Genomic DNA, 27910 nt, shown 5'->3' on the forward strand with positions numbered 1-27910 from the left:
TGCTATTTGTAAAAATACTTATATATACACATAAAGGAAGTTGTCTTTTTTTTCTGAAAATCTTTCAGATATTTGTAAGCAGCAATGTCTATAGTGATTATTGCATTACTGGTCAGTAATTTAAGCATTTCATCATATCCAGATTCCAACATTTAAAAAGATTATTTAAAGACAAAGAGCCCAGATCCTTTCACATTATCATTTTCTGTTAGATTTTTTTGACATTCTGATATTAGTCAGCATCAGTGATCATGTGTAATTAAATATTAATAAAATTAAATGAAATTAAGAGAAAAAAAAAAGTTTCCTTATTCTACTAAACTCAACATGAAAATCTTACTAAAAAATACTTCTTATAAGAATATTGGATGCAGGATTTTTTTTTTTATCAATATGATTGAAATCATATCATATTCAATTTTTCATTGAACTAAACAAAATCCTCAATGATCACTTAACACATAAAGTCCAGCTGGAATGCAGATCAACCACAGATGTACTAATTCACCAGTTGCAATTTTACTGCAAATTTGTCAACGGCATGATTGTATAATGAATTGAAATTGTTTATGTCATAAATACAAACAACCTTTCACTTGATCAAGATAGTCAACAAAAATGAAACTGAAAACATTTAGCAAAACCTGTCAGAACACTGTATGCATACTGTCAGCAAAAACAAATGTGTTTTGCGGGTGATTAGAGATACATCCTCCACTGTTTTCATATCAGCAGTTAAACTGTACAGTACAATATTATCTATATTCTTTTTCAAAATATACCTATTACCTAAGCCCACAATGATACAACTCTGCTTTGAGTTTGTAGTCAGATTTGATGTTGTCTTGGCTGGTTTACGTTCTGTCAGTATGAGCCGACTGCCTGGTGATACCTCTTTCACCCCTATTTCCTCTTCTAGCCCTCAACCACTTTCATCTCATGTCTCTCTGCCACCATTGCGATGTGACTTGGATCGTCTTACAAAAAAACAATTCCTCTTCTTTCACTGTTTTCAAAACATGGTATTGTTTAGCTACAGGTGTTGTGATCGTCTTTTTATCCGCGATGGTGTGACTCTTTTTTTTTTTTTTTAAAGTCTACACAACGCTCTACACAGTTTGCCACAGTTTAAAAATATCCACCACACAAAGAAGTCTAAAGTAGACATTCATGTGTACAGACACTGCAGGAGTAAATCAATTCAACCTTCAGTGTCTGGCCTAGTGGTGGAATGGTATTTTTAAAAAAAACACAGTGTGATAAGCATAAAATCCCTGTATCACTGTCTGTTTCCTATATGCTATGATATCATTGTCTGTACAGGTAACACGTTATTTGGTATACAGCAAACAATACTATTTCATACAGACATATAAAACCTCACACAACACTGCTATTGGGAACTATTTTTTCATGTTTCATTTTCAGTTTTTTTTGTTTTGAACCTTAGAGGACACACATCAGAAATCATTTTGTCACTGTCAGTCTCCATATACTGTAACACGAAATGAATAATATGAGTATTGTAAATGATCATATTACAGTATACTGTGCAGCACAAATTCATACCCTTAGTGTGATCCCTTGTGCTCCTTGTAGTACATTGGTTTCATTGCTTGATTGATTCACTTCATAATGTAGAAAAGCAATTAAGGAAAAATGAAATTAAAGGCCCATCACCGTAAAAAATAAATTACAGTTAACTGACAGCAATTTTCTGGGAGCCGAGATGTCAAGTAGTTACTGTAATTAATATTTTCAGCATTGTTACAGCATTGTTTGTTAAAAATAATGGCACCTTATACACTATATATTTAAATAAAATGCAGTTGTAGTCCTGATTTAAGGATTATTTTTTGGCAGTATATTAATGTAAACACTGCTGCAATATTAGTTACACTGTTTTTGTAACTATCATTCGAAACATGCTGTATGTCGTATTGAATACATATGTATGAGTAAAAAATCCGAACATTAGATCCTGAGGAAAAAAGTGTGTAAGTAGTCATTTAATTTCACTTTGCATAAGAACAAAAAAAAAATATATCAATGAACAGAAGAAGACAAGAACATTGTTTCCTTTTGTATACTAATACAGTATAAACAGTGACAGAACCAGCAACAGATCTTACCAACTATGGAGTGAAGTATTAGAGAGCACTCTCCAGTATTACATTTACAGAATTTGACAGAAGGCCTTGTCCAGAGCACCTTATATTTATCTCACTTATACAACTGAGCAGTTGAGGGCTTGCTTGTAAGGGCCAGATTAACAGCCCTGGGATTCAAACTCAACATTCTGATTAGTAAACAACATCTTAACCACTGAGTAACCATCATCAAAACACCAAGAAAGTAGTTTTTGGAAGATTGTTGTTCATCTCTCCAGTACAGTTTTAGAGAATTTAAAGGATCTATATCAAGATCTGCTGTTATTTGGTAAAGTCTAGTGAAACAAAACCATGCTAAGACACCTGTGTAATTACAGGCTATTGGGGGTATTTGGGGGTCTGACCTTCCAAATGAAATTTACCCAAAGAAAGTTTGAGGGAAGGGTTTTAATTAATTGTACTGATAAAAAACTACCATATTGTCAGTCTGGAGTTAGTGGGTTTCCTTTCTTTGCATTTTACCCCTATGACTGTATTCCCACCTGTGCTCCCAAAAAATACTTCAGAACCAAACATAATAAAGCTGTTATGTAAGATAAACGATGATTGAAATATGACAGTATTTCAGTATTTTTAATGTCAGAAAGACAGTACAAACATCTATTGCACACCTGCACAAATGATTGTTACTTTTAGCTGTCTCAACCTGTTGTAGGTGTTAATTGACGACTTAGCCACAACCCAGTGAACCCAGTCCATAAGCCAGTCACAACACAATACACACCTCTACAAGTCAATCACAACACAGCACATATCTCCAAGAAACAATAACAACACAGTGCACCAGCAGATACTTTCAGAATCTGTATTTATAATTTTGAAGTAGGATATTGTTATGGCAAATCCATATGTCGGAGTCAGGGGCACAGTGGTGGGCATGCTTGCCTTGCACCTCCAGGGTTGGGGGTTGACATCCTCCATCTAGCCTGTGTGTGTGGAATTTGCAGGTTTCTTTTGTATTGTTTTATTTGGCCCTCTACATTGTACATTCATAGTGTGTGTGATTGTTGTTTTGCCATAATTTGTCAGCCTAGCCAGGGTGTTCCCTGCCTTGTGTGCACAGTCCTCTGGGATAGGCTCTAGATCCGCCACAACCCTTTGTATCATAGGGGGTAGAGAAAAATGTGTGTATTTATGAATGGACCCCCTCCTTCATTCAAATAACTAGAGAATGTAATTTAATAAGTAGTTAAGTATGATGAAATATGGGAGGAAACTGCACTGAACCTGCATAAAAACTGCAAAAACAGGTCTTTAGTAGGTCATGTATGACAAGCACTTGCATATAACACCAGCATGTACCTGCTGTATTCTGCAATCCGCAGGCATCAATCAACTCCACTTAAACTGCCTAACATGCCAAATACCCCTGCTAGTGCTCTAACTTAATCCAAAACAGCATATCAGTGTAGAAATAGTGTGCTGCTCCAACATAATGGTAGTTTAAGTCTAGTCTAAAGTAATAGCTTTGTGTACTGTGCAAACGACAGTTTGACCATTTAACCATTTTTCTCTAACAGAGTTCAAATAAAATTATATTTAACACATCTAAATGACAATAAGACAACATTTGAAAGGCTTTTTTATATATTACACGGCTTTAACATTTATTTTGTTGTCACGCCATCTAGTGTAGAAATACAACACGTTACACATTTCAGAGAAGCCGTTATAAAAAAAAAGTGTAGAAATAATTCTACACACTGCAATTCTATTGGACGACGGCTCGTCAATCAATCCTAGGCTGCTTTCTGATTGGGTCGCTTTACCGTCAATCCTTAAACAAGGCGTTACTTTCCACTCGTTTGTTGCGCAAAAATGGCAGAGAAAGACTTGAGCAGACCCCAGATGTTTTTATTTGGTGAGTTCCATCGAGAAATTGTTATGTTGCTTGGGCATTTTATGTTGCTAGATATTCGTTCTCCATCTTTACGCAACCTGGTAAATAAATATTAAGCTAACACGAAGTAATTCCATGGTGAATGCTAGCTAGCTGAGCAGTTAGCATAATTTACCTTTGTTTTTAGCCAGTCTGCTAACATGCAGGAACACAATGAGGTGTCTTGGTACAGTACGTCACTTGCTAGTTATGTGTTTATTTTAAGCTCTTTTCAATTGTTTTTAGGAAGTTCTGCGACGACTAATGCCTCACTTCTACTGTTCTGTGCCAGCGTATAGAATTTTATTGCAGTGTTATATCGTCTTGTGCTGCTTCAGGTCCATACTTTAGCATTGATACTGTAAAGTGTGACTGAATCCCAAACGGCTCTAGTATGCAACTGAACTCCCAGTGCAATGTTTAGCTAAATAATTGCATTCTGCAGTGCAGATGTGCAGATTGCTGATGTTTTTCTTGTTGCACAGGGTGTGTGCTGAAGGCTGATAAAAAGGAGCACAAAGTCGAAGTAGACGATGATGAAGTTGACCACCAGTTGTCTTTGAAAGCGGTATTTTTAACACGGTTTAACTTTAACATATATACATGTATGATTAATATACAGAGGTGGGGGTAAGTCACACATGTGCAAGTCACAAGTAAGTCTCAAGTCATGAATGTCAAGTCAAAGTCGAGTCTTTTTTAAATATTTGTCAAGCAAGTCTCAAATTTGCAACTTAAGTCTGACTCGAGTCAAGTCATATGACTCTAGTACACCATCTCTGTTAATATAACTAGATCAGGCCAAGGACACTGATTTAACTTTAGTGGAAACAGATATATATAAACCATATACATATTAGTGTATTTTTTGATAACCTGTAAGCATTGCACAGATATTTGTTTAGTTTTATGTATATTGCAGGTTTGATTGTCTCATATGAAACAAATATTTCTCAGGGTTTTTATCATTTCTTGATGCACGCTGAGCTCTAGAGATGGTCCTATGGATGTACCGTATTGTTTTAGTTTTTCTTTACCTCTTTTTCTTCTCAGGTGTGCCTGGGAGCAGAAGCAGAGGATAAGTTACATACAGTGGAGATAGAGGGAGTGACATATGATGGCAAGACGACCAAAATCCCTCTTGCTGTTCTAAAGCCATCTATTCTGCCTTCTGTAAGTGCTTTAGTCTAATAGTTCACTACTGCATCAAATCAACAACTACTAAGCACTTTATAATACATGTATTACATAGTAAAATATAACCCATACTGTTATAGTTTTAACAGAACAAGAGCATCTAGCAGTCCCACCAAAATTTCTTGTTGATTTTTGCTGGTTAAATTAATTTTTGCATTTTTTTAAGCTGCTTCACTTGGCGAAATTGCAATCACAGGATTCTTCTTTTAAATTACTGCCAGTGAAGACACATATGCAATTACTTTGAATTCTGTGATGGCTTCTGTAAATGCATGCTGTGATGATGCCATATCTGTGAAAAATCTGTTAATTTTAAAAATTGCAATTGAAATCGTGGAGTTAATTTCTGAAATTACACAATTCTAGAAACCTCTAGTGGATTGGTATGTGAAAGGTACGTATGTGAAAAAGTGAAATAGTGAGCTCCTATTCTTGTTCAGTCTACAGGTGAAACAAATCAGCTGATTGATAAATTACCTAAAGGTCAGCTCATATTAAGAACAATAAAGACAGTTGCCCTGGAGTTTTATCTGCACGTGTCTAAATTATTATGTGATTGTAAAGACCTGTTAACAGGCTGTTGCTGTTTTTTCCTAATATAATTGAGCTTTTACACAAAAGCATACATTCTGTTATTGTAAAGCCATGCATTTTTTAACATGTTCAAAGAATGTGCCTTGAAAATAGGTTGAGTCATGGTTGTCAGATCATCTGTGAAAAAGATCATCTGTCAGATCATCTGTGAAAAAAAACTCTCCATGACCTCACCAATCACTCGTCTCCTTTCAGCGTCGGCTGTGGAAAAAATGACCTTTTTCCATAGTTGAGGGGAATGCTATGTCATAGTTTTGTGCTCACAGACTTATATTAAATATAAATATAATAGGATCACTAGAATCTAATCCGATATGAATAAATTGATCTGTCATGAAAAGCTTTACTTGCCTATACTGTGGGTTGATTATAGGATGTGTTTCAATCACAATGCACCACAAAAACCAGGGAGCACTGATTCTGATTATATTCCATTACTGATAATGATGTTTTATTTTCTGATGCTTCTTTAAGACAAAACAAAATGACAGAGAAACGCTCAGCAAACTTTGTCTAAAAATGATAGTAGTAAAAATGTAAGAATGTTGTTAATGATGCTGTTGTAGCTCTCAAATGATTACCCTCGTTAGCAACCTTTACCTTTATTTAATATTCTATTTATGGTTTGTTTGGATCTATTGTCTTTTAGGTGTTTAATGATATAAAAAACAGTCCTGCATGAAAGATACACATGTGATTACACCAAGAAATGTATGACTTGTAAGAATGAAGTGTTTTATATATTTGAGTTTTCACACAATGATGTTGCGGTGGTCAAAAAATGTAGCAGGTTACATCATTAAAGTGGAAACTGGAAAAAAAAAAGATTAATTTAGTGCCTCCAGAACTGAAGTTGGGATTGAAAATAAGTTGAAATAAAAAGTTATTAGCTGTATCTAAGCTCATAATAAAATTAAAATAAAGTTATCAATGCATGTGGTCTGTGGTGAACAGCCAGAGATACTTATTGAACTTGTGTTTAGTAAAATAGCCTTGATAGTTGATTTTCATAATTTAAAGCCCTGTTCATATTTTGCAAGTAAAGACCTTCACAGATTTATCTGTCTGGCAAGCACCGACAAGAATCTGAGAAACATTTTTCTCTGCTCAACGTCAGACATGCTGTTAAGATTCATGGAAAACTATAAAACAGCAAAAAAACACTGTTGTATCTTACAGACATTTAAATCACTCAACATAATCACCATATTGGAATCTATTGATTATTTCTGATGCTATCAATCATCACAAGCCTGGTGGTTTTACGGGCAGGAAGTAATGGGCAGGTTGATGAGGCAGGATACAAGTGCGCAAGATCTGTACACTGTTTATTAGGCCAAATCTTACAATTGTAGTCATAGTCACATCATGCAGGCAAGTTTATCACAAGTTGAACCATAATTGTAATCAGTTCATAACCAAGTAGTTTTAACTCAAAACACTAAAACCAAGGGATGTGTACATAAACCAATAACAGGACAGCAGCAGAAATAACATGCAAATTAATACACACACATGACATTGAAAACAAAGAGACACATAGAGTCTTAAAAGGAAACAACATTTCTGGAGAGCACTTCCCACAAAGAGAAACGGAAATGAGACTCAGCCGTTGAACTTCACAAGATGAAAAGGACTATCTGTTCTTATGTGTTATGACAGGAATGTCTCCTGTACATTCCACAATATTAAACATATCTATATATGGTTAAAGTGTGTTTGTTAATAAATTAAATACTAAATCATAAATTAAAAATGAATTGCTGTGGTATAAGAGAAAAAAAAACATGTTGAAAAGTGTTGTTATTAGAAAACAGGCCAATTCTGGGTGGGAAATGCGTTGTCATTTCATGTCAGGCCACATTACACCACCCCGTCGTTGATTAATTTCCACTAACACTACTCCCTGTCATCTTTTTCATTCCTGTAAAGTGAGGACACACACTTGTCTCTTACACACTTTAAATGTCAAATCAAATTAAAACATGCTTTTAATGGATCTAAATTACAGGCTACTGTCCAGCTTTCCCTCAGGAAGCGGTTGACACTATGGGATGATTTTTAATAACAGCATTATTTGTCTTGTTGTTTAATGTAAGTACATGGCTGGTGTGTACACTTTCACCAGAACACACTTGCATGCCATTATCTGTTTACGTTCAGTTGCTATGAACACATGCATCCTACCTTTACCTGGTATGTTCATTCACAATCTTTGGCTGCAGTTCGAGATTCCAGAAGTGCTCAGAGTGTTTTGAAGAAGAGTTTGTTTAACTGTAGTTCCATTTGAGTATTACTGGTACATAGTGTTCATAATGTCTCACAGCTTTGGAACTCAACATGTTTGTGGAAATGAAGTCTAAACGTGAAAGATGCCGGTCCTTTCACTGCCAGGCACTACTGTATTTTTAGCAAAGCTATTTTAATTTATAATGTCTGTGGTTTAAATAGTTATTGCACTGTGGTTGGTTTCCAAATTGTATCCTTGTTAACGTGTACCTTGGGTCACCTCTATAATAAAAGGTCAGGGTGTATTCAGAAGCCTAAACTGTCTTAACCTTACCTTGTATAAACCTTTGCCGAAACAACTGTCAGTATATAAATTATGTTATCTCTAGCATCAGTTTGGACCAATACACAGAGGTAATAATCCAAAATGATTTAATTAAATTATAATAATCTCATTTTTGTGTGTGATTTTAGTTAAGCTTAGGTGGGTTTGAAATCACTCCCCCATTCACGTTCCGTTTGCAGTCCGGAGCCGGCCCAGTCTACATCAGTGGGCAACATTTTGTCAGTAAGTTTTCATTTTCTCTTCTCTGGTATCTTATTAGTCTCCATACAACATTCTACATTCCTTATTATTATGTTCAATTCATTTTTAGGTGTATCTTGTTTTACGGTCATTTGCAGTGTGTAATTTGCATTGTGTACCACCCATTGGCGGCTTAGGTATGAAGGACTCTGATGATGAGGAAGAAGAAGAGGAGAATAACACATCACCTGTGAAAAGACCATCTAACATGTCCACTGGAAAAGTGCCACTGGTAATCAGAATCATTTTTCTTTAAATACTTTCTGGAAGATTTAACAATGACCCAGTTGTAGCTAATTTGCTGAGGCGGCCAGATCTTTATTTAAAATTTTCTGGTACACTGCTAATCAGTTAAGATCTTCTAGATCTGAAAAAGAACATTTTGATCATGTTTTTATCTGAAAACGCTAACATCATCTGAAAGTCGTTGCCTTTGATCCTTGGAGAAATTGTTACCTCTCTAATCACCCTCATCATTGTGTCTGTGCAAAAGACATTTCCTTCCTCTTACAGGCAGGCTCATTACAGCTCTGTTTGTTTAAATAATCTTAATTATTAACAGTGGATATGGGCATTTTGTGGGCATATTTTGATAGCTGTTGTCTAATTTTTTTTTTTGTTTTTTTTTTTGTTTTCTTTGTGTATTCCTAATGTTTTCCAAGTTGATGAGTTGACTAAGTATTTGGCCATTGTTTCACCTAATAATTATAAACCCTGTGAAACAGGAAGTAGTCATCTTAAGGTTTCTTAGACTTTGAACTTAATGAAAATGTAAAAATATAATATAAATGTGAACATGCTTCAGTTACATTTTGTTCATAGGTATTTCAAGGTGTGCCTAGAATTGTGATTGTCCCAAAGGTTAAGAATTCAGTATATCGATTCATGCTGGTTTCTTTTATCTCTTTTTTGCAGAAGAAACTCAAAATGGATTCAGACAATGATGATGAGGATGATGATAGTGAAGATGAAGAGGATGATGATAGCGATGAGTGAGAATTGTTTGCTTAATGGATTGAGTTGTGTATTAAGGATTTGAATTCAGGTCTATAAATGTGCTTTTGCATCCAAACCTTTTGGCTGTAATTTGAGGGTATTGACATCCAATTCATGTGAATGGTCTAGGAATTATAGCACTTTAATGTGGCAGAAAATCTTTTTTCCCTGTTGAAGAAAAACTCCTTCACAAAATCTAGCCTGATCAAGAGCCCCTATCAGGAGGTGTACATATCTGTGTCAAAGTCAGCAGTCAAGAGTCAAGAGAATGAAAGCAGCAGGATAGATTCTGCAGTCTTTAGGGATATAATATCTGCTCAGAATCTGATAAATGCTTCCAAACCCAATGGACAGCATTTCACATTTCGGACAATGACCCGAAGCATATGACAAAACTTTCAAACCCAAGACTTTTTTTTTAAGGCATAGTAGTGGAATGTTCTGCAATGGCCAAATCAAGCACCTGATTTGAATTCAATTGAGCATGCGTTTGTTTTGCTAAATGCAAAACGGAAGGCAAACCCCCCAAGAACCAGCAGGAACTGAAGACAGCTGCAATAATGACCTGGCAAAGTATAACATGGTGATGTGTCCAGGTTTCAGGCTTCTGGCAGTCATTGACTGCAAAACCAAGTATTAAAAATGACAATTTCTGATTGTTAGTTCGTCAGTAGTTATTTTTGGTAGTTAAAAAAGTTTTTATTGCACATTTTTTTTTGGTCCCATGAAAAGGGGGCACAGATAAACAAGTGCTTTAATGCTTTCACCATTCAAATGATGAATGTAAATACCCTAAAACTAAAGCTAAAATCCTGCACTTTGCCCTGCACTACACTTCAATTCCAGCATACTATGGTAAACAGCTAGACAGTTTATAAAATCTTTATATGTTTATATAAAAGGATAGCTAATAAATTACATAAATATTTGCAATTTGAAATCTGAATTGTGTTTTTTAGACACGATGACGACGAAAAGCCAGTGGCACCAAACCCCATCAAACCCTCACTGAAAGTAAGTCGAATTATTATTGAAATTTCTTTCAAATTGATTGAATTTTATTCATAGAAATTTGGATGTAGATTTAGATTGAGACAAATGTTTATAAGCCAGAGGAGACAGTCAAGAGAATGAAATATGAGACATCAGAGGAATACCTTGAGAGGAACCAGACTCAGACAGAAGCCATCTTCAGGGTCACTTTAAATAATGCATTATATGTCCTAACTGGGGGACACGGTGGCTTAGTGGTTAGCACGTTCGCCTCACACCTCCAGGGTCGGGGTTCGATTCCCGCCTCCACCTTGTGTGTGTGGAGTTTGCATGTTCTCCCCGTGCCTTGGGGGTTTCCTCCGGGTACTCCGGTTTCCTCCCCCGGTCCAAAGACATGCATGGTAGGTTGATTGGCATCTCTGGAAAAATTGTCCCTAGTGTGTGATTGCGTGAGTGAATGAGAGTGTGTGTGTGTGTGTGTGTGTGCCCTGCGATGGGTTGGCACTCCGTCCAGGGTGTATCCTGCCTTGATGCCCGATGACGCCTGATATAGGCACAGGCTCCCCGTGACCCGAGGTAGTTCGGATAAGCGGTAGAAGATGAATGAATGAATGTCCTAACTGTATACACTTATCCCTTCAGTCTTATCTTCAGAAGGTGAAATGCATGCTCAGAGTGTTTAAGGCTGGTGTTCGACTTGGCCAGTCTAAACCTTCTACTTTTTCCTCTGATGAAGTACTTTGTTGCGTTGGCATTGTGTTTTGGGCCACTATCTTGCTGCATGATAAAGTTCCCCCCATCAGACTGGATGTATTTCTTTGTAAATTGGCAGACAGAATGTTTCTGTAGCCTTCTGGATTCAATCTGTTTCTACCATCATGAATTTACATCATCAATAAAGATTAGTGAGCTCGTTCCAGAAGCAGCCACTCAAGCCCAAACCATGACACAGCCTCAAAAATGCTTGACCGATAGGCTTGTGTTTTTTGGATCTTGGTAGAGGTTATTCTTGGTTTCAGAGCTTTTGTGACTCATCTCTTTATTTCTTTGCAAATTCCAATCTAGCCTTCTGATTCTTACTACTGCTGCTATATTTCTGCTGTACAAGATTTCTTCAAATGGTGGATTGTGATACCTTTATCCATGCCCTGTGGAGGTTTTGGTAATGTCACTGGCTGTTGTTTTGGGTTTTTTTTTTTCCACAGCTCTTACAGTGTGTCTGTCATCAGCCGCTGATTTTCTTGACTAACCAGTTTGATGGCAGGTTTTTGGTAAACCAGTAGTTTCTTTAATTTTCAGGACACTCCAGTTTGGTTTATTGACGCAATGTCCATTGTTTGTGCAGTGGCTCTGATATTTTCCTTCTTTTATCAACTTCATACTGGTTTGCATTTTTTTTCTCCATAGACAGCTCTCTTTATGCATGTTCATCCTTTTTAATAAACAAATGCAGTCTTCAGTCAGTCTGCACAGTCACACCTGGGTAAAAAGAGACACCTATTGGTCACGTGTTCCATTCTTTTGATCAATGGGTGGGTTTAAACAAAAAGTTTAACACATCTAGATCAAAATATCATGAAATATAAACTAAAATTCTGATATATTGTCTTATAGTCACTTTTGAGCTCAATCCCAGATATCCTCAGCATACAGGAAAACCCATAGAATTGGTTTTGCCGTCCCAGTACTTTCAGTCGGGACGGTGTTAATGCCTGAAGTTCTGTTTTTGCATAAGGAAAGAACTGTGAGTGTTAATCATGTCCAGCAGGTGCCAGTGTTCTGCCTTAGAGCAGATGGAAGAGAGACGGGAGGTAAAGGCCAGCAAAGAACCCACCAACCTCTGTGTCAGAAATTCCTCCTTTACTTATTTACTAGGAACAGAGACATTGGACTGACAGCATTTATTAGTGGGATAATTGTCACCTGTAACTATTACATCAGCAGTGAGGGTGTTACAAATTACCTAGCAAATTGAAGTAATAAAATATAGAAATATTAAGTGTCTTACTGTATTAAATAATAATTAAAAAACATTTTTGTTAAAAAACATAAATTTGTCATTTAAATTCTACTTTTATAAATTTTGCTCAAAAGCTCCTGGTTACTCAACTCTAATTGGCTATAAATGGTTTCCTCCTCATATCTTCTCAAGGAGTTTTTCCTTGCCACCATGCGACCAGGCTTGCTCGTTATAAATATAAGTTTAATTTAAAATTTTTATATTTCTGTAATGCTTTCTGTAATGGTTTGAGGCAATGTTCATTGTTAAAAGTGCTATTCGTGTATTGTTTGTGCTATCCATGTACATACATGCTATATATGTCTATTATGTGTATGTGCATTGTAGTATTTGGTCCGTTATTTGTAAAAAATCAGTGCATAGTCCAGTCCACACCAGTCCAAAACAGTGCACACAATGTAAATGGGCAACGGATTTGAACAGACAAAATGACTTTTTTCTACCATGTTAAAAGTCATCAAAAACAAACTCATTCCTCATGGAACAACAGAGAAAATATTTGGTCATATTATGTCATGCATCATAATTTCTTATATATTAGCTGTGAGATTACTTTTTTAAGTTTTAAAATTAATCCAAATCAAGCTTACGTTATTTTGGACAGTCATCAGAGGCATGTGTTCAATAGTGATGAACACTTTTGATCAAGCCCCTGGACATCTGTTTTTTTTTAACTGTAAGCATGCTGTTTGGAGAATAACAACCGAAGTCCTCTGTAATCTGACTAAATGCCTACTGGTCAGCTAGACACATGCAGCAGGTATCTGCATTAAGTACTGTAAGAGGCCAAGTCATCCAGCATGGCAAGGCATTACTCAATACCCTTTTTTCTTTTCTTTCCGATCTCTCATTTCTTTCGCTTTCCATCCCCTCTTCCATCTTGTCACTAAGTTAAGTCTTTCCTTCAGCACCTGGCTTTTGTGTTTAGACTGTGTTTGGCATGTCTGGAAGTGAGTTTGGACGGCTTGTGTGTGTGTGTGCGTGTGTATGTGTATATGTGTGTGATTTGTATGTGTGAATTAGCATGTGTGTTGTAGGCATGGTGTGTGAGTGAGAAAATGGGGTAAAGTAGATATATGGTCACTAATGTCTGAGAAATAGTTTTTGTGTGTGTGTGTGTGTGAGGAGATCAAAGACTGAGTGCATACCTGCTTTGTGAGTGCTGATTCCAGCCCTTAGGGTGGTGGGGTGGTGGTGGTGGGGTATTTGACAGCTGAACACTTCTTTCACAGTTATTTAACTCAGTCATTCTCTCATTTCTTTCTGCCCTCTCGTTCCTTTATCCCTCTTTCTCTGTCTCAGTCTGCCTCAGTTTTAAGACAGAGCCCGAATTCTCATTTTTGACTTTTTCACGTATGTTCACTTGCCTTTTTTTTTTTGGTAACCTCCAGCTCCTGACATGTAACCTCACCTTTCCCATTTGCTTTTTCTTTTTGGCTTTGTTTTTGCATCTTTCTCCCCCTCTCACACCATAGAGTCGAGGAGTGACAGCGTGGTGTAAGCCCTCCAGGCCATGACTCGACAGGCAACACACTTCACAAATTGCGGAGCACTTTTATCACTCCTTACTGACAACCTCCCTGAAAAAAGATCATAAAGGAGTATTCAATTACACCGAGTCAATCAGAACCTCAGGGTCTCTGTCACGATGCACTGTTCGACATTATAGACAACTAGGTTGACACTTGGAGGGATTCTTTGTTTCTGACACATGTTCTTTTGTTTAAACCCAGTATAGAAGGATTGTGATGTGCTGTCTTTCTGCCTAGGCCCCAGAAAAAAAGAAGAGTGCAGACAAACAGAATGGCTCACCAGGGAAAAAAGATGACAAACCAGGGAAGCCTCAGAACCCGGTAGGTTTCCTATAATGTGTTAACTAAGGTTCTAATTCTTTAGTCTGATATTAATTAATGTGATCTTTAATTCTTTCTGAAATTAATTACTGAAATGAATTTTCCCAGATTGAACATCTTTGGGGGGGGCACGGTGGCTTAGTGGTTAGCACATTCGCCTCACACCTCCAGGGTCGGGGTTCGATTCCCGCCTCCACCTTGTGTGTGTGGAGTTTGCATGTTCTCCCGGTGCCTCGGGGGTTTTCTCCGGGTACTCCGGTTTCCTCCCCCGGTCCAAAGACCGGTAGGTTGGTATGGTAGGTTGATTGGCATCTCTGGAAAATTGTCCCTAGTGTGTGATTGCGTGAATGAATGAGAGTGTGTGTGTGCCCTGCGATGGGTTGGCACTCCGTCCAGGGTGTATCCTGCCTTGATGCCCGATGACACTTGAGATAGGCACAGGCTCCCCGTGACCCGAGGTAGTTCGGATAAGCGGTAGATGATGAATGAATGAATGAATGAATGAACATCTTTGCAATTAAATATTAGACACGGCATCTTGTCTAGGCTTTATTTGTCAAACCTGAGCACTTCTTTAGGTAAAAGCTGCATAGGAAAGGTGATTTTTTGCTTTTTATTGAGACAAGCCAAGGTTTTATCAGTTTTGCAGAAGAAAAGGTTGCTCCACAATGTCTGTCAGGAATTAGTTTAATAAAGAGAAAGAGCTCAAACCTATGGTATTTGAAAATAATATTTAACAGCAGAATTCAGTTTAAACAAACCCCAGAGCTGAGATGATTGCAAACATAAAACCATGGACCTATAACCAGTCCAACAGACAAGCAGTATTAATACATGTAGGTTGCCTAAAGAGTTCACATACCAAAGGTCTAAAATGATCATGTATTAGTCCTCGCTGTGCCATAAATAAAGAATAATTACGAGAATAGATGTAGAAAAACCTCTCCCAAATTTTATCTTAGCAGTAGTTCAATACCGCTGGAAACCATTCACCTGATGACACTGGCTGTAAAGTTCTGAGCAACATGCATGGCTCTGAGAGGCAGACAATGTCGTGCGTGAAACTGGTCACCGCAAATTGCCTTTTAAGTTTAACACATCACATTTCTTCATTTTTTTGCATTGATGTTTACCTTTTCATCTCCCTTTAGATGCATATGTATGAGGGAGAGGCAGCTTTGTATGTAACACACTGTTTCACACACAATGCACCCCGGTTGTGCCTGAAAATAGGCACAAACAGCTTAGTACATCAGACCCAAAGAATGTTTTCTCAGTGCTTGTTAAAGGATTGGCCCTCTCCCCTCCCAGGCAGACATCACCTGGAGGTAATTTTGTGCAAATGGTTAAAAACAACATATTTTCCCATTGACACTAGTATTCACACTTGTCATGAACTTTTATTGTATAATTTGCAAAAGAACAAATTTCATATATCCCCAAAGGATTTGATGGAATTCTTCTTCCACATACTTTTTTTAGTCAGCTGGTAATTTAATATGAAAAGACTGCATCCAATAACTGTGCTAGGTATAAATGGCCAATAGCTTTTTTTATATAAGCATTATGACAATGTATTGGCTTCTGTTAACACATGAATTCTCCCGATAATTTTCTGGGAATTGTATTAGCCAGTTTTCCTGGGACCTCAACTGTCCACTCCACTCATATTTAACCACTTCCAAATTCCAGAAACATTTTCAGTAGCTAATTAGGATAGACAATTCTGTCTCACAGATCTGATCTCACAGTTCTGATCAACTGTCCTGTTGGGAGATGTGCTTATGGAGTTACTGAGTTCAAAAGACGATGCACACGTGTCTAAAATTGCCATAAGTTGGATGCCAAAAAAGAACCACAAACAAAACAATAATAGGGAACCAAATGTAAAGGGGATACATTTTTTTTTAGAAGTCTTCCTGTATGTATGTCTGTTGCCAAAGGTGGCTGTGAGATCGTTGCTGCCACTTCACAAATTTCTACAAGCACCAGACCTCTTATTGCTGCCTAGGACGTAGCTATAGCACAAATGAAAGGGCATTTAATGGTCACCTCTTGATCTGCTTCCAATTATGCCTATGCCATCATTTCCTTTACCCAATGGGCTAACCTATCTTCAGACAGTGATCCCTTTATGGTGTACTCCAAGGAACACAAACAGTTGGTCTGTTACTTGCCAGCTGGTAGTCACTACCCCATAGCTCTTTGGAGGCCTTACCCGACACTTTCGACCCACTCGGTTTTCCCACAGAGTAATGTTTGAACCATAGTCCCCAAAGCAGACACACAGCGGCCTTTTGCAGTATGTCTGCTGTCAATTCTCGCATCTCTGCCAGATATAAAAAGTCTATATTTTGGTGGTGTATATTATGTCATACCTCTATTATTAAGACAGCTCTTGTAATTGACTTAAAAATCTTGGCGCTTCTACATGTGAAAACAGGAAATCTGCTAGGTTTGTCACTTACTGTTGGCACTGTCAGGACAGCAGCCAGATAGTGGAGCATGCATAGACCTCAATGTTACAGGGATTCTAAAGGCAGCTCTTATATTTTGTGGACACCCTGGGTGTTAAAGCTAGCCCAAAAGGAGGGAGCTTGATTTGACGCGTAACGTTTATGTGGCAACTGCAGAATTGTCTGTGCTCAACAACAATTGGGAAGTGGAAACATGCATCCTTCAGATTTATACTTACAAATCAACCATGTTTGTTTTCCATCCACTGTTGCGGTCTTTGAAATCCAACTCTGTGGGAATAATGTACTGCTGCCGAGTGCCTAAGGGCAATCTGTTGCATCATGTGTTTTGCGCTTGCTTCAGACAGGAGAAGGCAATCATTTAATGCTTCCTGAGCATGTGTGCCAAATACCTGTCAGGATACCAATGGCAGTTGGCACAATTTTTTTTACCAGGCTCCGACAATGGCAATTGTGCCAATCGAACTTGTCTCCTCACCTGCATAAACAGTCCCAGTGATTTGACACACCCTTTTACCATGACACACACAGCTTCAAAGGCTGCCTGTAGGATCTCTGTACCCACAGATAAATATGTATCCTAATAACAAGTGACACTATATTGATGATGCTTACTTCTGTGTATCATATGCCTACTCATGTGCTATATACAGGCTGTGTGAGCCAAACCGGCTTGTAGCTGGATGCTTTTGTGACATAAGTCACAGACAATGTGGGCGATGATCAACACCACTGATGCATGGCAGAACAAGCAACTTACCATTTTTCATAGGTTTCCACACTTTAGGAAGTGATATGATGACTTTTCTATTGTTAGGAATAAAATAATAATAATAATAAATCCAAGTATCCCTGACCACTAGGGAAGCCTTCCTTATGTATTAGAACGTTCCCATACACTTAGGTCTCATACACTTAGAACCAAATCTAATGCATAATTGCAAGTGTGTTTTAAAGAGCTGTATGTCTGTGCTCCAAAAACATCTGATCAATAGGGTCATTTTTAATTTGTAAAACAAACTAGTTTGGAAACATCAAAGCACTAGCAGAGTATTTGACTGCATGTAAAATAAATTAGCCAGAATTCATCCTGATCCAAGGAACCCACTTTTCCCAGTTGCATATAGTTGCATGTGTGGACAAACATTTTGTTTGATGTTATGATCCATGGAATAGATTTGACTGCTTGTTTTAATCAGACATTCAGAGATGGATTCTGTAAGTGACTCTCTGACATACACTTTAAGCTTTCGGGATAATAAAGGACAGACTCAAGGTTATCTATGTTTACCAAGCAGGACATGTGTACCAGTTTGGGGGAACAACTAACTTTGGAAAGGTTTGAAAGGAATTGAAACCAGTGAACTGAAATATGCACTTAATATCACTGCTTGTATTTAAGGAGTGACAAAAACCTGGCCATACCTTCGACTTATTGATCAGCATTTCTGACTTGTGGAAATCAGGCCCTCAGGCCAGGCTCGACCTTTGCCTGTGGCATTTGGAACACCTTTAACGCTCTCTGTATAGAGCTGTGTATACATGCACATACCTACACAGACACCACGCATCCACACCCCACTTAACTAACCTGGTTTCCTGTTGCTCCTGGTAGCCCATTCACTTGACCTAACAATAAAAAGGGCAAGTTAATGCCTTATTTGCTTTTGAGAAGTTTGTCGAGAGGAGTGCTAATTCCCTGGAACGGCCCGGAGCATTTTGTGTGTCTTTATATGTGTGTGCGTGTGTGTGCACCTGCCTATATGCGCATGTTCAGATAACTGTAAAGTATTATGTATATTTTTAAAAGGATTTTAAAGAAAATACACTGCCAAAATTACACACTTCATCCATCTCTGAAACACGCACTCACACACACACACACACCACACACACACACAGTGATTTCCGATGGGCCACTCCTCTGCCATTAGTCCTCATTAGAGTTTGGTGTTTGATGTTTCTGCAGGCCCTGAGGACAGCGGAAACCCAGTACTCTGTGATTATAATGCGTCAGACAACCTTTATTCTTAACACTCAACACCCTCTGCTGTATGTCCATTGAGCTGGATTACTGTTCAGACCACTGCGGGAAAGTTACACGAGAGTCCAACAATGAGCTTGAATGAGCTAGTCTCGCTAGTTTGGACATGTACAGCAGTGATCTGCTTTGACAGATTCAAAACAGGTTGTTTAGGGTTCAGGGCTTTTTTTTTCTGTATGGGATCTCTTAAGCTGACATTGGTGACTAGGTTCTCTTGTGAGCGAGTTAATGAGGAGAATATGATGAATGATGTCGCTGTTCCTCGACAGGTGGGAGACTCATAAAATGCTTATCTTCTGGAGTAAAACCGCTGTCTGCTGATTTACAGTACTCTTCAGGATTACTGAGAGCTAATGCACATCACACCAATGTTTTTTAATGAATCCTGGTTAGTTAACCCCAAGCTCCATTAACACATCTTTAAACCGGTTTCCTTAATTTGCAAATACTATAAAATAAGCTTTAGAATCATGACAGATTTATTCGGTTACTGTAAGCTGGTCAAGTGGGCATTCAGTAATTTTTGTTTATGACCTGGCAAACGCCTAGCATAAGTCACTTAACACCTACCAATATGGCAATAAAAACATCATTCATTCGCTACCTGAATAAATACATGCCAAAAATCTTTGGCTGACTTTACCTATGTGCCCTGTGGTTTGGCATTACTATATAAATAAACAGGTCACTGCACTTTAACCCTACATCCGTCACAGGCACCGTACCATAAATTAGGTCCATGATGACAGTAATGATTCCCGTCAGTATTCACAAATCCTGGCTAGAAAGGCAATCCAAAGTTTTGCTCCAAATTACAACTTCCAAAAACCTACATGAATTGGCACTCAGCTGTGTCAAGGAGGACATACTGATGTGCCTTGGCTGTGCGTATAAGTGTGCAGGATGGACGATTACATCAAATGCTGGCGTGCTAGTGATTAAGTGTTGTCCCCTGGCATCTGTAATCAGCGTCTGGCACAAATTAAAAAGCTGGCTGCACTCTCTGCCTATCAGCTGTCTCTGCTACACAGCTGTACTCTCCTAAGAAAAAACCCAGCTTTATAATGACTGCACCACACCAGGCCTCCATGGCCCATAGCCAGCACTGTAAGAGCGTGTATGCGTGTGTATGACATGAGTGCATGGGCTTTTGTCCTTTAATTTGATCCCTTTTGATCTCTGACACAATTTGATACCCTTTGATCTCTGTCATTCTTTAAAATGGGAAGAAAGGATTTTTTTCGAGGTTGTGGTTAATGTAGTAGTTTAGTAAAGAATTTCGATAAGATATAAAGACCTTCTATAATTAATTCTCTTGCTTTTTCTCTTTCAATTCCCTGATCTCGCAGTTGTAAAAACATGGCTCTGTCCATCAGTGAAACCCTGCAATCAGAGTGGATTCCAGGCTGTGCAGCATGTATAGACAGGCCATTACTTGTGTAATACACAAGGGCTTTGAACGTGCCATCCTTTACTATGGGTAGACTTGGTCACCTTGCATAAAAACGCTTTTGTAATGATTGGATCAGATGCAAACAGGACCACAGTTACTACTGAACTGACGTACTGAATCTAAACATTCTTTATTTTCTCAGATTTGGAAAAACATTTTGTTGAGGTTGTGTAATTATTCTACAATATATTCATTCTTGTTTAAAGGTTGTACTAATTCTTCTTATTATAGGCTCCTGTGGAAAATAACCAAATTACTAGAAAACGCAGCACTGCGATTGTTCCATGACAGAGAAAGCATCAGGAATGAATTGAATAGCATGAAGAATGATTTTAATGTGTCATATTTAAGTGGGGATCAACTACCTTGAGACAGATACTTTGTAGAGAAAGAACTATACATCAAGAATGGCAGAATATTTATTTAGCAGTTATTCACTTTTTATTGGTCCATTGTACATCCAGTGTTCTGTGCTGGTGATTTATTTTTTTTTCTCTCTCATGTTTCTGTGATTGTGATAATTTGACCTTTTTCACACTCTTGGGCATTGGGAAACAAGGATCCCGACACTGAAAAACAACTCCTTTATGTCTTCTCTTGGCATGGAGTCCCTGCCCTCTTTGCTCTGGAGCAGTTTGGGCTTGTTCTCTCCTGTTTGAAAGCAATAAAAGGATAATTTGTACCCCGCCATATTTGTCAGAAGGTGCTGTCATGTCATTAGCAGAGAATTCTGTGTCCTTTTTCACTTTAATCTAACTCCACTACCCTTGCTTAGGTTTACTGGGCCATTCGTTAATAGAACTAAATAGCGCCGGTCCTTTTAGGCTTAGATTGATTTCAGTGACTGATTCCTGGCAATAACACAATGACAGTCCTTGCCATTGGGGTTTTCTCAACATAAATCAGGAATCAGGTTGTTGAGAATGAGACTGATGATAGATCAGCAGTATTTGGCATTTTTCCTTTGCCAACATTTCAATCACTTGTCAAATTTGTGCGTTATAATTCTATAAAAAACACAGAGTTGCAGAAAAAACATTGAAAGACAATGCTGTTTTAAGCAGTGAATCGTTTCTTAACTTAAAAAAAAAAAGCCTTGTACTGCATGTGCTCCTTTGACCCAATCAACAGAACAACATTACACATGTACCTGTATGTACATAGTATGATTGATGATTCATGGTGGAAGCAAACTTGCATACACACAAGAGCTGCACTCAGGACTCAGAGCTGCAGACAGATTTAGCTGTTTGTTTATTCACAGGTTACAATAAAGGGGAAAGACAAGACTGGAGCAGGACTTTCTGGGAAAACTCCCAGCAAGCTCAGCATAAGTGAGGTCAAGAACAGATTAGCAACCGCTGCTAAAGAGGTAAGAAAATACACCCATTCATTCCTCTCCTGTCTCGCTACTGATTACATTAACCTGTAATTAAGACAAGTTGTCATTTGCTTCCTCCTGAAATAGCTTTCCTCAGACTCTTTAGTTTTCCCTGAAGACATTTTACTCAAAATGAATTGTTTTTTTTTTTTTTTTTTTTAAATACAGATGTCATTATGACAAGCGAAAGTGTTAGTTTGTCAGAATTTTGACTTATATATGACGTTTCAGCTCTTGGTACATTGTGTCCCTTATGTTTACCAGTTTTATTTAGATTAGGAAGATTAAAGCTTAATTTGTTTATATTTTTTAATTCCTTTAAGGTGCCTTCTCAGTAACTTGTTACTAGTATTACTTGTATTATTGAACATGGTCACGCATTTATAACTGAACTTGTACATGATATTTATTAGCATCAGCAACAAAGAGAAGCTTTTTATCTATGAATTTTAGTGTATTTTCGTTTGGCAGGCATTAGGCTCTGATTTGAATTTACTGTAAATGATGTAGCTTCTAGGACTTAGCCAGTGTGGTAGTCAGATGTTAATAATTCTTTTTATTATCCTGAGGCTCAGTGACCATTCTCTCTCATTTTCATGCTGTTGAGATTGTCTCATCCTATCGGCTGACAGCCAAGTCAGTTCCTCAATCAGCCTATCAACAAGTGATCAGAGCTGACCTCCACACGTACCGACTTTTTTACACAGAGATGGGCATTGATGCCCCTGGCCAAATGCGCTCCAGAGAGGATTAGTGTGATGCTTCTGATGATGGCTGCACATGGAGAGTCTTGTAATCATGATAATCATCCGCACCATCACCTTGAACCCCTAGAGTCGAGCTGATTAGTTTCTGAGTCATAACTATGAAGTACTGTGCTGATTTTTTGACCAAATCCACTCTGAAGAATATAAGCATGAGCATATTATTCGAATGTGTGGTTGCTTGTCCTTTGACTGTTTGTTTTCTTTTTCGATTATCCTAATAATAATAAAGAATGAAGCTGTTTGGTTTAAAATAGTGTGAATTTAACAAAAGGGGTACACACTGTTTAAAGTTGTTTACTTTCATGCAAACTGAATTATAACTTTGATACAGCGAAAATATGAACTTCTAACACCCTGCAGTTGAGCCTATTCGTCAATAGAGCGATGTTTGGCCGAAATTCAGCAAGATCTCTAAGCTCAGTGGAGGCCTGAGGTGCTGAAAATTACGCTATTTAACAATGTTTTTTCTCTGAACAGGGCAAGCCATTTCCAAAAACGGAACAGAAATTTGAGAATTACGCCAAGAACGCTTTCAAGATCTCTGATAAACAAGTAAGTATCGCCATCCTTGTGCCTCCTGGTTAACCATTTATTATTCACTATCTTAATAAAGGCTCATGCCTTTTCTTTTCAACACTTATAGTTCCTTGTTGTCCTGCAGAGGTGTGTATTTAAGAACTAACCAAACTCACTTGAAAAACCAAGTTCCTTCCACTTGAAAGATGAATAGGCTCTCAAACCCACGAGTACAAGTGCATTAGCATCTTGACTTTTTGTAGCATAGGGGCCACATGCTAAAGAGCTTCTGACACGGCCTGTTACTCCCTATGTTCGTTCTTCTCGTTGTTTTGGTTCTCCAGAGCTGTTCGCTGCCTGTGGAGTAGCCGATGAAATATGCTTAATACTGCATCTCTCACAGCACAGAGAGAAGGGAGCTGCCAAGGCTGACGTCTTAACTTATGATTTACCTCTCTCTCTCCTTCTCTCTCTACCTCTCTCTCTCTCCCCCCCTCTGTCTCACCCAACCCCCGGTTCTCTGTAAAGTGTTTCTTGCACTGTCTAATGAAGAAACCGGATAAAAGCATGCTCTTGGTACCAGGCAGTTCAGCAGATCCAATGCCTCACCGACTTCTTCTAGATTAGAGATAATCAGTATTTAGACAGATTTTCCCACTTCAGGAAAAAGAAGACAAGCTAGTCGACGAGATAATTATCAACTAGACCTACAGTAAAACACTGTTTTATTTCCCAAAAAGATTGCTGGCTAGTAGAACTCTGATTTATCTGCATATAGAATTACATTTAGGTTACATGAGTACACCCTGGGACCTGTTGTCAAATCTTGCATGTATATGCAAGATTGCATCAAATCTCCTTGTATTAAACTATGTATATGTGGGTGATGGCATGCTCGCGTGTATCTGTAATTGTGTGTACGCACATGTTCAAAGTAGGGGGCCCCTTGAGTCAGCTCCATTTATTTGTTGTGAGCACACATTTTTGCCTTTGGGTAACAGAGCATCCATTACTGCAGGGCCCTGTTTTCCAGTCTCATAGCAGAGCAGGTGTACTCTAATGGAGAGTGTAAGGAGTTTGTGTGTGTGTGTGTGTGTGTGTGTGTGTGTGTAGACCTAGCTCTGGAAGCACTTTGGTCCAGGCAGCAGGCAAAGATATGAGACAGAAAGAGGCACTAGTCATATGTTCTGGTATGTCCAAGACCAGTCGGCCCGCCCCTCTTGTCTTTCAGCACCCATTATCCTAATGTAACGCTAATGTGGGTCTTTTTAGACAAAACTGAGTCATGCTGTTCTAATTATTAAGCATCTTAATGAGTTCCCATATGAGAGGGACCAGTTTTCCAGTCTCACTAACTTATCCTTTCTTTGTCTTTCTTCCCCCTCGTCTGCCTCTGCCTGTTTTTCTCTGCCCCTCTCTCTCCCTTTCCTCTCCATTTCTTTCCTTGCAGGTGATCAAAGACCTTTGGAACTTTGTACAAACACTGAAAAAGTAATGGCAGCTTTTGCGACTCGCCCCCCCCTTTTGCGTCCCCCCATGTACCAGAGGACTATCCAGTGATGGCCTTCAGCTGTGAATTCTGGCTTCTCCCACTCTAATGGAAACCGTCCACTTTCCTCTGTGTGTAATGAGACTTTCAAAATAGAGAGACACTGAGTAGTTAAAGAGAGCTCATTACCTTGTGTTATTCTAACGAACCCTTCCAATGTGTTGTGGATGTGTCGGACATAGGATTTCTATCAATGGCGGTAAATATTGTATGACAGCTATGAAGTAGCTAGGGTAATTTGTGTTGAAATACATCTTTGGGGTTAATTGCAGTATAAACACCAATTTAGGAATTGGAAGAATATTTCTGAAGGAGTCTTCCAGTATATCTGAGCAGGTTAGCCTTTTGCTACAGACAGCTTTTCTTGGAATAGTTTGGAAATGACCATCATTTGCTGTAAATAGTGCTATTCATTTTAATGTAAAAACATGGCAACTGAAATATAGCTGAAGATTGCGTCTGCTTCTGAGTATTCCGTCTGGCCCAAAATGTTCCATCTGACTGAGGATTCCATCTGGCTCACAGTAAGCCTTGTAGCCCCGAAAATCCTGTCTGGCTGAGCTTCTATAGCTCTCTGTAAGGTGGAAATCTTGGTGAGCCAAGGTATCTTTGCCTAGGTACTGTAATCAGATAAAGTGATCTTTTAAGGGTTTTTAGCAGTCTGTTGCCAGAAAATGACAGCAAAAAAATATTCATTGGCTTAAATTGTGAAACGATTCCACAGATGCATTCCAGTTCGTTTAGTGCTTTGAATTCCAGAGGCAATGCTAACGTGCATTATCTTTTCAGCATTTTTCTAGTATTTCATTTTATTAATGCACTCCTGAATTTGTCTTTTGTTTTACTCCTGTAATATTTTAAGTAGGATTACTTAATCCTTTACATCTTCTAATTGTGTTTAATGTTGTACTTACTCATTTAGGTTTCAGAGTTGGTTTTAACCCAGAATGTTTTAATGGTTAACATGGATAGGGGGGAAAATAATCTGCTTGTTACTTATGTGTCAAATATACTATAAGGCCAAAAGTTTGTGGACATCTTTACCAGCACACACGTGTGAGTCTTGTGTCCCTAAACTGTGGCAGCAAAATTGGAAGCACACAATTGTACAGGATGTCTCTATATACTGTTTTATACTGAATTAAGATCCTTCAATGGAACTAAGAGGTCCAAACATGTTCTATCATTGCAATACCCATGTGCACAGAGAAAGCTCCATGAAGACATGTTTTGACAAGGTTGGTGTGTCCTGCACAATTCCCTGACCTCAACGCCACTGAACACCTATGAAATAAAATGGAATCTTCAGCGCATAAACTCACTAATATTCTTGTTGCTGAATGGGGAAATCCCCGAAAACACACTCCACAATTCACTGGTAAGCATTTTGAGAAGTTATTATAGCAGTAAAAGTGGAACTAAATCTGGAGTACAACGTTCAAAATAAACACGTGAAAGTGATGGTCCGGTGTCCAAAAACCTTTGGCCATGCAGTGTACTTTAGACCTTGAACTATGGTATTTCTAATACATTTGTGTAGTTGCTTTTAAAACTAACCCAACAATGCCACATTTCATCATCTATACATATTTTAGCAACAGATTCCATATAGTTTTACAGCTGGAATCCAGGTTCCCATTGGCCAGTAAACTGTCACTATCTCTGATCCGTCCAAACAAATTACATCGCTATAAAACCAGGCTGTCGAATCATCTACATTAGTCATTAGCCCTGTTTTTCATGTGAGATACTTTATACTTGAGAGTGTTTAAAAAAAACTATTTTGCAGTTTGACTCATCCATGCTTTTTGTATTCACATGTTTCAATGGCAAAAAGGAATAAAGTAAACTGCCCCAGACAGTGTGTTGGTGTCTTTGTTGTGCAAGCAGATTTTATGGGTACCGCAGTTTGTCTGTGCTGGCACACGACTCGTGCCATATGCATCTCACCCAAACAAAATCCTCTTTCAGGGTGGCCATGATGGATCCATATTGGGATGAAAATGATTTCCTTAACGTGCTGCAACTCCTTTTACACATACTTGCCTAAACATACAATTCATTACTCAAATTAAGCTGTGAACAAGCTGTAAAAGCTGTGCTAGCACACAGCTGGCTTGAGTTATTCTATAGTCTACGTGGTTAAGTTCCTCCTTAAGTGGGATGAGCTACATCATCATGTAGTCACCACGTGGTGGCGATAATAGCTTGTGATGGTTGGGAGATATGATTTATATGTCTCCTAATGTAGCTTACGAATTAATAACCCAGGTCTTACATATACATTCCACCTCTATATAATATACCTAGCGGCCTGTAAGAGTTTCAGACATATTTCTATACCTTTGTGTTCAAAAAGTGAGGTCAGGACTTGTTATAAAGCCACAAGGTGGATGGAATTTCCCCTTTTGCCTTTTGCACAGCATGTACATGCTGAGAAAACATCAAGGTTAATTAAACATGACTCACCTGAAGTGCTGTACATTTGATCCACTATCTGATTTTGTTAATGAAATTGGCAGCAGGATCATTGATATTGTAAATGCCAAAATGTCAAAGAGAAAGGTTCACGTTCAAAGACCTCATAGATGCATATCTGCATGTCCCAGTTCAGACAGTATGCCGAAGAATCGATCACTGGACTGCTATCACTCATTGGTATACTTTTAGAGAGGTGTAAATGCTGTATTTCTGGGCTCTGTACTTTTTTGCCTGGCCAGAAAACTTTAAAAACCTGATAAATATATTTCTATTTAATTGTGTAATATATTTTTTAAAGGTAATTAGATCTGTTTTTCATCCTATTTAAATGTATTTAAAGGTAATCAAAAATCAGAGCAAAAACATGGTGGCATAATGTCCAAAACCTCAGCAAAATCTAGGTATAATTAGACCTAAATACCTTTTAGACAAAACATTAAAAAAAACAAAACATTTTTTTAAATTCATTTTGATTATTAATGTCATCTTACAGCTGTATTGTTGACCCAGCAGTCAGTTTGGCTCCATCTTATTGTGAACTTGGCGTTTGTGTTGTGTTCATGGGCTGTTACTTGTTAAAGTTTGTATATACTTTATTCTCCCAGATGCTAATTCTGAAACTCTGCTATGGGTCAATATAAACCTTTTTATTTCAAAAATAAACACAGTCTCAATAGAGTTTTGGGCTCCTGTTGCTTTTGATGCACTGCATGCTACAACCAAG

At 38.1% G+C, this 27910-nt stretch overlaps 1 protein-coding gene across 2 annotated transcripts; it reads left to right on the forward strand.

Annotated features, from left to right (window-relative positions):
- Positions 1–3940: 3940 nt before the first annotated feature.
- On the forward strand, positions 3941–26564 carry npm1b (nucleophosmin 1b). 2 transcript variants are annotated; one of them, XM_060884769.1, is made up of 11 exons: positions 3941–4032; positions 4536–4618; positions 5104–5223; positions 8545–8638; positions 8794–8888; positions 9572–9648; positions 10612–10666; positions 14435–14518; positions 21757–21864; positions 23118–23192; positions 24607–26564. In XM_060884769.1, the coding sequence occupies exons 1-11, from the start codon at positions 3990–3992 to the stop codon at positions 24649–24651; spliced, it is 879 nt and encodes a 292-aa protein (XP_060740752.1). In that variant the 5' UTR covers positions 3941–3989; the 3' UTR covers positions 24652–26564. The 2 variants fall into 2 exon arrangements, with proteins under 2 accessions (XP_060740752.1, XP_060740751.1); XM_060884768.1 differs by having other exon boundaries at positions 23685–24677.
- Positions 26565–27910: the final 1346 nt, after the last annotated feature.

The sequence above is a fragment of the Tachysurus vachellii genome, chromosome 13 (assembly GCF_030014155.1).
Source record: "Tachysurus vachellii isolate PV-2020 chromosome 13, HZAU_Pvac_v1, whole genome shotgun sequence".
Lineage (NCBI taxonomy): Eukaryota > Metazoa > Chordata > Actinopteri > Siluriformes > Bagridae > Tachysurus > Tachysurus vachellii.

Excerpts from the sequence above, each read along its gene's own strand:
- npm1b (XM_060884768.1), top strand. The coding sequence starts at position 3,990 with ATGGCAGAGAAAGACTTGAGCAGACCCCAGATGTTTTTATTTG. Across the intron at positions 9,649-10,611 it reads GAGGATGATGATAGCGATGA|ACACGATGACGACGAAAAGC; the intron begins GTGAGAATTGTT and ends TGTGTTTTTTAG. Across the intron at positions 21,865-23,117 it reads TAGCAACCGCTGCTAAAGAG|GGCAAGCCATTTCCAAAAAC; the intron begins GTAAGAAAATAC and ends TTCTCTGAACAG.